Source organism: Lepidochelys olivacea (genome assembly GCF_965140295.1).
Source record: "Lepidochelys olivacea isolate rLepOli2 genome assembly, chromosome: 1".
In the NCBI taxonomy this organism is placed as follows: Eukaryota; Metazoa; Chordata; order Testudines; family Cheloniidae; genus Lepidochelys; species Lepidochelys olivacea.
The window spans coordinates 120711624-120723763 of NC_140411.1; the positions used below are offsets into that span (position 1 = coordinate 120711624).

The window sequence follows — 12140 nt, forward strand, 5'->3', positions numbered from 1 at the left end:
CATGGGAGGGCTGAGCATATTATTTCAAAAACACCAGTGGGCCACAATCAGTACGTAGGAGCAGATTCTCTCTACTGTTCCATCTCCTGGGTGCTGCCTGTGTGGAAAATACATGCAGGTCCAATGCTAGGGATTCCACCAGCATGCAGGTTTCATGAGGACAGGAACGGGGAGTAACTAAACCATGTTGTGTTCTGGCTATCCCCAGCTGGTTTATGGTCTGTAAGGAACTGCTGCCAGCTGCCGTAAGTTAAAACAGCCTCTGGACTGCTCTAACTTGGACTGGCGTGAAGAATCAGGGAGCTGTAACTGATTGTTGGTTCTCATCTTCTCCACTCTTGGGCTCCCCGGGTGACTGTAGGCAGTGCTCCCCTTGTCTTCAGTAGACCCAAATGATCTCCAATCTTGCTTGTCTTGGGGCTTCCACAGTCCAGCAGGAAAGCGGACAATGGAGCAGTCAGAGCGATGCTCCTTCCTCTGTGATGCAACAGGCAGCCAGCAGAGATGTCCTTGCAACCATAATTCCACTTTTTCTGCATATGTATTGAAAGTCTTTCATTACATGAAGAAAAGGAGTACTTGTGGCACCTTAGAGACTAGCCAATTTATTTGAGCATGAGCTTTCGTGAGCTACAGCTCACTTCATCGGAAGCTCATGCTCAAATAAATTGGTTAGTCTCTAAGGTGCCACAAGTACTCCTTTTCTTTTTGCGAATACAGACTAACACGGCTGTTACTCTGAAACCTTTCATTACATGAATAACCCTGGGAATCAGGGGAAGTCTATAGGTACTCATATGGGGACAGATCCTTGGCTGTGCCAAGGAAGGGGCTGGCTTTACATGTCACTCCAACATAAAGTAGAGTAGTCGGAGGACAGGAAGGGGGAATAGTTAGATATCTACATTTATGCTGGCTCACAACAGTCCATAGAGACACTCTGGCAGTCAGGAATCACTAGAGAGAGCATAGGGTGCTGGGCCAAGTCCCCTATATTGAGCCTGGTAAGAAGAGTAGCATGGGAGCCTCTATTGTAGTGCTATATTCTCTGAGGACTTCCCCATGCTAGAAAATCCTCAACCGGCTCTTTAAACCACGTTAAAGTATATGTTGCAAGGAATTATATGAGATTAGCACTTTATTGTAACAGAGAGCAGAATTTGTCCCAGCCCCGGAGCACCCACGGAGTTGGCACCTATGGGTAAATCAATTCATCTAGATATTTATCTAGTTTTACAATAGACTACATAAAAAGCACTAGCCAAGTCAGTACAAACTAAAATTTCACACAGACGATGACTTTATACTGCTCTATATACTATACACTGAAATGTGAGTACAATATGTATTTACATTCCAGTTGATTTATTTTATAATTATAGGGTAAAAAAGAGAAAGTAAGCAATTTATCAGTAACAGTATGCTGTGATACTTTTGTACTTTTATGTCTGATTTTGTAAATAAGTAGGTTTTAAGTAAGGTGAAACTTTGTGTGTGCAAGACAAACCAGACTCCTGAAAGGGGTGCAGTAGTCTGAAAAGGCAGAGAAAAGCCAAGGGTGAGCTGACCACTCAGACATCTTAACTTCCACTGGGGCTGGCTGACAGTGCCTGGAGGAGCTGTAATTTGCCTCTGATCTCTGACTTTCCCCTAGTACTGAGCTTAGTTCAGGAGGGCTTCAGAGTCTAGCCTAGTATTTGACCACCTACACGGTAACCCACGAAGGGCAAACGGGATCTCTCGCTGAGAGGAGCCCCTCCCCAAATCTTCATCCTGCAGAGCTGCTCATCAATAAACATGTAAAAGAAAAGTATCGGGGTAGCCGTGTTAGTCTGTATCCACAAAAACAACAAGGAGTCCGGTGGCACCTCAAAGACTAAGAGATTTATTTGGATATAAGCTTTCGTGGGTAAAAAACCTTCAGATGCATGGAATGAAAATTATCTGAAGACGTGGGGTAATTTTCACTCCATGCATCTGAAGAAGTGTTTTTTTACCCACGAAAGCTTATGCCCAAATAAATCTGTTAGTCTTTAAGATGCTACCGGACTCCTTGTTTATAAAAAGAAAAGGAGTACTTGTGGCACCTTAGAGACTAACCAATTTATTTGACCATGAGCTTTCGTGAGCTACAGCTCACTTCATTCCACGGTATGCATCCGACGAAGTGAGCTGTAGCTCAGGAAAGCTCATGCTCAAATAAATTGGTTAGTCTCTAAGGTGCCACAAGTCCTCCTTTTCTTTTTGCGGATACAGACTAACACGGCTGGTACTCTGAAACTTGTTTATGTAAAAGAAAAATTCATCAAGAGTATGAAAAAATGTTTACCTGCTTTAGTGATGCCAAAGTTTAACTCCCCCCCAGCTTCCCCACTCCCTGCTGTGCAATGGGGCAGAATCCACCCCCCCCATTAACCACACACCCGGGATGGTCGAGCTGGGGCGCGGGGGAGCCATGCACACCCGGGTCAGAGCCTTTTCTTAGAGCGGGTGAAGGCAGGTTCTTCACACGCCCGGGAATCACTCAAGGCGCTGAGGGCGGACCCGTGCCAGCAGGCCGGGGGAGCGCTGGGTGCACCCCGGCCCCGCTGCCGCTCGCTAGGGTGCACAGGGCGCTCCGTGCGGGGAGCAGACTCCACCTGCGGAGCCGCAGCGCACGTGGGCTCCGGCGCCCTGGCTGGCTAGGGTCACTCGGCGCAGCCATTACCTCCCCCCACCATTCCTGCCTGTCATTTGGCTGCGGCGCTCCTCGTGCTTGCAGAGCAGCCCTCTCCCCGCTAGAGGGCGCCGCTGGCTCCCCTTCCCCGCCCGCGCAGCCAACGAGCGTGGGAGAGAGCGGCAGATAAGCAGGACCGGGCGGCACGAGGTGGTTTTTTTTTTTTTTTTTTTTGGCCCGCTTTCCAGACGGTCACGTGCCTAGGAGTCCTCTCGGCGGTGGCGGCTGCGCTGCACGCGACTTCTCAGGGGCGCGCGCCGCTAGGGGGAGCCCTGCGTGGCCGGCGCGAGGCTTGTTGACCGTGCGGCGGTTGGTGGCGCGAGACTCTCTCGCGCCGTGTGTGACGCGTTCACAGGAAGAACGGGGTGGGCGGGAGGAGCTGGGGACACCGAGAGGCGCGGGCCGGGCTTGTCTGAGAGGAGAGAAGAGGAGCGAAGCGAAGCGAAGCGGGCGGGAGGGGGAGCGCGATGTGAAGCCCCTACACGGCCCGGCCGGGCAGGCGCCGCCGCCTGGGAATGCGCGTCTGGCAGACGCGGCGACAGGTGAGCCGCGGGGCGGCTGAGCGAGCGAGCGGGCCCCTTCCCCGCGCGGTGCATTCCGGCCCCATGAGCGCCCAGCGCGTGGAGAGGCGGCCGGGCCCGCGGCCTGCCCCCAACTGCCAGTGACTCCGGCGCGGCCCGCGCGCGCGCGCGCCCGCCCGCAGCAGCTGCAGGAGGCGGGTGCGGGGCCGCGTAACCGCCCCGCAGTTGCCCGCGCGGGGAGGGGTCGGCGGGGGAGGGGCGCGCGAGCTGCAACTTGGTCGGGCGTGCTGCTGCTGTTAAACCTGCCTGTCTGGGTCACGCAGACCCCCCACCTTGCACCCGTCCGTGTCACATGGGGCCTCTGCCTCAGACACAACACTGGCCAGGGCAGAGCCGGAGTGGTGCAGCCCGGCTAGCGCCCGGATGCCAGCACAGGGGCAGTGCGGGGAGGAGGAGGAGGAGAAGAGCCCGTGGCATGGGCTAGCCACCCCCGTTCCGCAGCACCCACGCGTCCGGGCCCCGAGCGGGAGCAGCGTGCCTCTGTCCGCGGCTTCCCCGCCTGCCCGTCCCGGCGATGAGCCTGTGTAAGTGTGGCATAGCTGGAAGGAAGGGGTCTGCCTGTGGGAATGCAGGCTCGCAGTGTGTCCGTACGCGCTCGGTGTGTTTCCTGACGCCACTCTCCCCCGCTCACCGTGCTGCCTTGTTTTGCTACCGCCTTAGCAGTGAATCGACCCAGGATAGTAAGCAACAGCTGATGAGAAAAAATGCGCATTGTTACTCTTAAATGGGGAGGGGGGGTTGTGGAAGCTAAGAGTGGTCAGTGCTGAGCGTCTAGGTTTGTTGACATAAATCGGACACTGCAAGATTTCATCGTTTTTAGTGTGTTGCTGCGCATGTCTAAAATACTACCAAATAATGAAAGATAAGATTCTTTGGGTGTGTTTGTAGATAAGATACAGATGTTTGTTCTTGAAGCACTTTTCCTTTCCTTTTTACTTTGTGTGTCGATTTAAGAGACAGGTCTAATGTGAAAATTCAATTGCATAGTACAAAAAAGCAGGAGACTATTGATAGTAGTTATGCTGTCCAAAATGTGTAGAAAAATAAGCTCATGTAGAGGTGGTTTAATTACCAGTAGCTGCCAGAGGTCATAGTTAACATAGAACTATTCCAGAGACTAGTCTATTAAGAGTCAAGATAATTAACATACAAATGCAAAATCTCTGCAGACCTCTTCCTTTGCTATCTTGTCTCAAGTGTGTTGTTAGTGGCCCCACATCACACTGGTCTTTTGTTCCATCCCTTTCTTTCACTGGCTTATTTGACTGAATCTCTTAACTTGTTAGTGAATAATTCCTCCCTGTCAAATTGGAGGTCATTGGTAGGGCAGCATTAGGAAACAAACTCCTTACAGTACCTGCCTTGTTCTTGGCTTGTGCAAAGTAGTTAAGAATCTTTAATTATTCACATGTATGTTTTTAAGCTGTAAGAATTCAGGTAACAAAAAATGGTTTATTTAGAGCCTTTGTAGTAAAATGTCTGTCTTCTTGCGGATAGAACTTTTGTCTTCAATGTTATTCAGTAGATCGCTATTCCCTGCATTATTGGTCAAATATAGTAGTGATCAGGGCTTTCTGGATGGTCTATTTAATTTTTTCTTCCCATTGACCAATGAAATATAGATATATTGTGGGGCATAACACTGTGTCTCTGGGCACTGGGCTTCAGGCTATCTTGCTGCTGACTCCCTTGACCTAGAAGGTACTGGTCTAGAGAAGTGTCATGTCAGATTTTTCATCTGGCTACTGTTTCAGCTACTCTAAGGAACAAATATTAAGAGTTAGGCCAATAAGTATAAAAATAGGATTTGCAGCAGGTAGAGAAACTTAGTTACCACAGTGAGCCCCCCCCCCCCCCCAAAAAAAACCTAAATTCACTTGTCCTCGGCAATTAGTGAAAGATAAATGTGCTTGATCCCACCATACGTTTTCCCAATTTAATCTTTGTTGAATAGTAGTAATTTTATGAAGGAGAATATTTTTCCCTCTTTGAATTAGATATTTGCCAAAAAAAAAAATTAATGACAGATATATTTTCCTTTTTGAGAGCTCCTGACTCCTATTAGCAGTAGTTTTGGGTAGTAGATGTGTAGGGAGGGAACTAAATCTCATAATACTGAAATTTTTCCATTAACGGAATACTATTGGGACCAGTCGGGTGGTAGTTCTGTGCTCTCCAGGCGGAGCAGCAGAATAAGAGGAAAGGGAGCAGAAAAAATGAGAACTGCCATGAATTGTTCAGGGCTGTGAGGGAGAGCAACTTGAATGGAGAAGGCAAGAGGGCAAAGAAATGGCCTGAGCACCATGCAAGGAAGATGACTTTTGTGGGACCCTATGTAAATACATTATATGAGTTGCTCTAGCGTTTTCACTGAAAAAAAATTACGTAGCACTTCCTGTACATCGTTGTGCCTGTCTTCTCCATTTTGGAAAGCAGACAATATTGCAATTGTAAATACTAATATTGTCAGGAATGGAGGATTCTTGTTATGTGCTGCCAGCTATGTTTAAGGATGGTGCATTGGCAATCATCGCGTAGAAACCCAAAATAATAGTGTATGGGCCTGGGGGAGAACTGGTCTTTCCACTTGCCAGCTTCTTCAGGAGCAGGGAATGTACAAGGTAGCTTTAAATTCCATGGGTTGTGGAGCACATCCACTATAGGCCTCTGTTCTCAAAACTGACTGAAGAGTGTCACTGCTTTGGAGTTGCACATTGTGGCTATTTGATCTTGGTATATAAATTGGATGAGCTTCACTCTTTCTGATCTAATTGACTTGCTGAGGCAATCCACGGTCATATTGTGGTCACTGCAAAATTTGACTCTGAGGAGGTTCAAAAATAGTGACTTGTGAAACTTAGGGCTTGTCTGCACTTACAGCTGCATTGCTACCTATCCTGATGGAAAAGCTTCTCCTGTTGGGTGTAGGTACGCCACCTCCTCATCAGGTGGTAACTTTGTCCAGAAGCGCTGAGCAATGTAGTTATATCGAAATAAGTTTGTACTGTAGACCAGTGCTTACTTGTTATTCTAAAGTTTTGAGTCTCCCACTTGGTAGTTTATGTATGCCACAGTCCTGAGACTGTAAACCAGACTGCTTCTCTATAAGAAAAGAGAGCTGACTGCACTACTTGGGTTTTTGTGTCTTTGTATGTTCACCATGTCCCCTAACCATTGATATCTGGTCAAATCACAACTCCAGGGGTACTTCCTTATCTGGCTTGTCTGAATTCAGCTACCTTCTTGATTTATGGAGGATAGGAGATTACAGTAATCCTGGCAATGTGGAAACTAATAGCAGATGAAAAAATACTGCATCAGGCACATATTCAAGCATGACCATTTTAGCAGAAACAGAGAGAGACTGCCTTGGATCCCAGAATTTGATGGATCCTGTAAGCACATGCACGCATCCCTCAAGCTTCTACCCAGCCTGGGATTGAGGGTATAAACAGCACCACTGCTCCATAATGGTCCCCAGTTCCTTTTCTTACATTTCAGCGAAAGCAAAAACTTTCCTTTTTAACTTTTTTTTTTTTTTTTTTTTGGTCTTACTGCAACTTGTATTATTAATGATTTTGTTGCAGGGCACAGGAAAGGGAATTAATTTAGAACTTTGGATTATATTCTAGTTGCTGTCAGTGTTGGATCCAGTTTAGAAGAAGATGAACTTTCTCTAAAAATGTTTTTCTTGCACGCACAGTTTTCCTTCCTCAAGTGGTCATGAACAGTGACTTCACTTGGCTATGAACTGTGAGTTGTGCGTGTCTTTTTCCCATTGAGCACAGAAAGATGATCTCTTTTAATGAAAGAGACTGTCAAATACAGTTTCAAGAAAGTCTCCTTTTAAAGGGGACTGTCCAACTACTAATGTGGCTCAGAAAATCATAATGCCAAAGCTGCAGTGGCTTTACAGACTGAAAGGGTTTGCACAAAAGAAAGGTCATTCCATATATCCTCTTCTAAAGAGCACCAGAGACTCTGGGATTTGGGAAGGGTGCAACTGACTTCTTCCTCATGGCTCTGTACCAGGAGGGAGAGCTCTGCTAGCATTTGGGCATGTGGGTTGGTCCATGAGGTCAGTTTCCCTAGAGCCTGGGAGTCCTGCCAAGAAAAGGGCTTCCTCAGATCTGGGCCACTTAGTACTATCTCTGCACATCGACTCTGTGGAATTCATTTGCCTGAACCCTTAAAAATTGAACTCTTAGGACCCTATTGGATGGGTTGGCAGAAGAGGTGGACTGTCCTTTGCACTGAACCCAGAGATACCAAAACTGTTATTCCATCTTAGAAGACTTTGGGAAGAATAAGATACACAGATGGCAGCATGCCTCATAGCGCCAGATGATTGCAAGGTCCTCCTTAAAGATGCCCTGCAAAGATGGATGGTCATTTTGTGCCATTTGGGTGTGATGCATGTTTGTTTGTTTCTGCTGTATTATGTAAAAAGTGTTCTGGAAGATTTGTTTTATCTGTTCGTGTTTTACATTATAAATTTGAGTCACAGTGGTTTTCTTGGACTGGACAGGACGGACAGATAAAACATTAGTAAACATTGAGAGCAGAAGTAAACATGAGTAAATATTGAGAGTAAACATTGAGAGCAGAAGCCATTTTTATTCAGACTATTTAAGGAGATGCTGTTGAGTTGCATTTCTGGAATTGTCCAATTTAAAAACTGTTTCTAATAAAGCAGACTTTAAATATTATAAGAATGGCAGTATTGGGCCAGACCAATGATCCATCTAGCTCAGTATCCTGTCTTCTGACAGTGGCCAGTGCCAGACGATTCAAAGAGAATGAACAGAACAAGGCAATTATTGTGTGATCCCTCCCTTATCATCTAGTCCCAGATTCTGGCAGTCAGAGGCTTAGGGACACCCAGAGCATGGGGTTGCATTCCTGACCATTAGGGGTGTAAATATCCATTTTAAAAGTTATCCATTTAAAAAATTAAAATGATATATTTTAAACAGTTAACCAATTAAAGAGAAGGGCGAGAGTCGGCTGGTCGGCCGGGGCTGGGAGCTAACGGTTAGGGTTGGGTAATGGGTAAGACTAATGCTTACCGGTTAACTGTTTAACCATTTAGTATTTTACATCCCTACTGACCATTTTGTCTAATACCCACTGATGGACCTATCCTTGAACTTATCTAATTCTTTTTTTGAACCCAGTTATGCTTTTGGCCTTCACACTATCCCCTAGCAACGAGTTCCTGTTGTGCGAAGAAATACAGTAAACACTTGTCATATTGGTGCCCTTTTTCTATGTTGCTCCTAAGCAGCTGTTGCTGTTATGGGGAGTGTCATCTGACCAAAGGCCTATGAAGAGTTAAGAGCATTTTGGAAGGGGTGGGTCAGCCATGTTGTGGGAGGGAATTGAGGAGTATGGGGTAGGGGAACCCCAGATTTGGCAGGGGAGCCCCCAGTTGGAAGAATGGCTGAGCAAGCCAGGCTGCCAACAGGCTGAGGATACTCTTGCTGGCAGCTTCATGCTCCACCCTGGTGAGGGAGGGAAGGGTGGCTGGGGAGGGCACCCTGTGCAGCCTGCAAGGTGGGGGTGGCTCCTAGCATGGACAGCAGAGTTGGGAGTGGGGAAGGAGACAGGTAAGTGCCCTGGGGAGCGAGGTCCCCTGACCACCCACTGCAAAACAGCACAGCCACACCCCGCCACTGGCAACCGAGATGGAGGGGACTGGTCAGTGTTGGGAGGGGGGTCCTGATACTCCCCACTGCAAAATAGCAAACACAACCCAGCCTATTGCTGCTTGCAAGCCAGATGCTGAGGAAGGGAGGAGGAAACCTTTGAGCTGCACCTCTGCTGCTCCCCTGACCCCAGCTTCTCCCCACCCTGAAAATCTCTTCCAGACCCTCTCCTCAAACTCCTTGCTACACATGCTCTCCACACAGGCTCTGTCAGGCAGAGCAAGTAGATGGGGCTGTGTGCATGGTGCTGAAGGTCCAGGTCAGGAGGGGAATGGAGATGGAGTATGCAATTTGGGGGTACCCTAAAAGCCCCCCCCAATCTGTACCCCTGGAGGTGATGTCACAATGTCACAAGTGTTGCTCTTATGTGGTGACTATGTTGCTGTTAGCAAGTGGACAATACACAGTAGGGAAAGTGTTCCCAGGTGAAAAGTTGCTCTTACAAGGTGTTGATGCAAACAAATGTCTACTGTACTTCTTTGTATTTGTTTTAAACCTGCTGTCTGTTAATTTCATTGGGTGACCACTGGTTCTTGTGTCATGTGAAAGGGTAAATAATTCCTTATTCACTTTCTCTACACCATTCATGATTTTATAGACCTGTATTATATCCCCCCATCCCTCTTAGTCATTTCTTTTTCTAAGTTGAACAGTCCCAGTCCTTTTAACCTCTTCTCACGTGGAAGCTGTTCCATACCCCATGTCATTTTTGTTGCCCTTCTCTGTACTTTTCCAATTTTAATAGATATTTTTTGAGATGAGGTGACTAGAACTGCACAAAGTATTCAAGGTGTGGGCACACCATGGAGTTATGTAATGATATTGTGATATTTTTTGTCATCATATCTACCCTTTCCTAATGTTTCCCAGCATTCTGTTGGCTTTTTCGACTGCTGTTGCACATTGAGTAGATGTTTTCCAAGAACTATCCACGATGACTCTGAAATCTTTCTTGAGTGGTGACAGCTAACTTACACCCATCATTTTGTATGTATAGTTGGGATTATTTTTCCAATGTACACTTTTTTGCACTTATCGATATTGAATTTCATCTGCCATTGTTGCCCAGTCACATAGTTTTGTAAGATCCCTTTGTAACTCTTACCCATCTCATGGTTTACCCCTTTTTCCAGATCATGTATGAATATGCTGAACAGCACAAGACCCAGTACAGATCCTTGGAGGACCCTATTATTTACCCCTCTCCACTGTAAAAACTGGCCATTTATTCCTACTCTTTATTTCTTGTCTTTTAACCAGGTACTGATCCATCAGAGGACTTTCCTTCTTATCCCATGGCTGTCTACTTTGCTTAAGAGCCTTTGGTGAGGGACCTTGTCAAAGGCTTTCTGAAAGTTCAAGTACACTGTATCCATTTGATCACCCTTGTCCACATATTTGTTGACCCTCCTCCACCCAAATAATTGTAATAGATTGGTGAGGCATGATTTCCCTTTTCAAAAGCTGTGTTGACTCTTCCCCAACATATTGTGTTCATCTGTGTGTCTGATAATTCTGTTCTTTACTATAGTTTTAAACCAGTTTGTCTGATACTGAACTTAGGCTTACTGGCCTGTAGTTGCCTGGATCGCCTTTTAAAAATAGGTGTTACATTAGGTGTCTTCCACTTATATGGTACAGAGGCTGATTTAAGCAATAGGTTGGATGCCACAATTAGTAGTTTTGCAATATTATCTTAGAGTTCCTTCAGATGTAAGAGTGAATACCATCTGGTTCTGGTGACTTATTACTGTTTGATTTATCAGTTTGTTTCAAAAACCTCCTCTACTGACACCATGAAACTTCTTTTAAAAAATTATTTTAAGTGATTTTAAATGTTTTTCTGATTTCTTGTAAAGGAGAAACTTAACTAGAGAGGAGAGCAGTGAAACTGGTCACACACAATTTTGTTAAATGCCTACATTAAATAAACTGGGGAAAAAGTCCTCAAGCAAAACCAGGACCATTTATTGTTATCTCTAATGTAAAAAGCAAGCAGAAACACCATAACCTCCCATGCTTTAAATACAACATGCACCATCTTTATATTTGGGCTTCCAGATCTGATGAGCTAAATTTAGGATCTTCAGCAATGTGTTCCCCATTTGAAAATAAGTTGTAGTGCACACTCCTTTTAATCTGTTGAATGACCAGCAGCTGTCAACTGTCATCATTTTAGAAAGGTTCTCTCATTTATATTTCTTTCTCATACAGAAAGGAGAAAGGATTCAGCCACACTGGCTTAAAACATTCCTCCCTTCTTCACACAAAAAATGGCAGGAGCGAATCTACTTGCTTGGACCTGTCTGCCATCAAGAGAAGGCAAATCAGAAACTGTTTAAAAGTATGAATGGCTTGAGAAGAGGGTGTTGAAGGAGTGGGAGAAGAGAAATAGTATACATAAAAGTTATACTTGAAGATGGCACCCAGGAAAGCTGTAAGTCATGTGTTTTATCCAGAGGAAGGCTACTTTTAACTTAAGGCCTTCCTGCATCCATCTCCACAAAGCAAAGATGTGGCTGTGCTCTGGATGCTGATTTAGGCATCTGCTTCAAGGTAGACACCTTCAGACCTCTCCAGGCCACGAATGATTGAGACTTGACTTGTCATTTGGAGGCCTTGAGATCTGAGGAGCTCTGCTTTCTCCAAAGAGAATAAGGTGGTGTCCCCAAGACAGAGACCACTGTATAACCTCGAGGAACTTGGTGCCTCTGAACATCACTTCAGTTGAATCTGGAAGAGAATATCAGACAGAAATAATTTCCATGTGCTGAGAGAAGGTCCTGAAACTAGTAAGTTAGGATGGGAACGCAACACTTCAAAGTAAGCATAGAGGCACACTGTACTGAGAAGGCAATAGTTCTGGCAAAGCTTTGAGGCCATCACATTGCTAAATCCCAAAAGAATATGAATACATGAGGGAAATTATGAAGCTAATCAACCACAGTATGTTGAATTCTGTGCCTATGAATTGTGGCAGTGGCAAGCCATGTCCTTACCTGAAGGAGCTGCTGACTCTTCAACTCAAAGACTAATCGAGCCAAGTAACTAAAAGTATTAAAAGGAATTGCTGGGAAGAGCCACTTGTGGGACTGGGAAACAAGGGGAATAGAGGAAAAAACAAAACTCTGTTGA

General features: G+C 45.8%; 1 protein-coding gene across 4 annotated transcripts in view; it reads left to right on the forward strand.

Annotated features, from left to right (window-relative positions):
- The first annotated feature begins 3093 nt into the window (after positions 1 to 3093).
- Positions 3094 to 12140, forward strand: part of REV1 (REV1 DNA directed polymerase) — a 95590-nt gene continuing 86543 nt past the window's right edge. For 2 of the 4 annotated variants that reach the window (XM_084616759.1, XM_084616758.1), the window contains exon 1: positions 3094 to 3258. Coding sequence is in view for 2 of the 4 variants with exons in the window: in XM_084616760.1 (XP_084472886.1) it covers positions 3661 to 3821 (161 nt within the window). In the remaining 2 variants the exon portion in view is untranslated. Of the gene's footprint in view, positions 3259 to 3545; positions 3822 to 12140 lie in introns of those variants that run through there. The other 2 variants (XM_084616760.1, XM_084616757.1) reach the window with 2 other exon arrangements.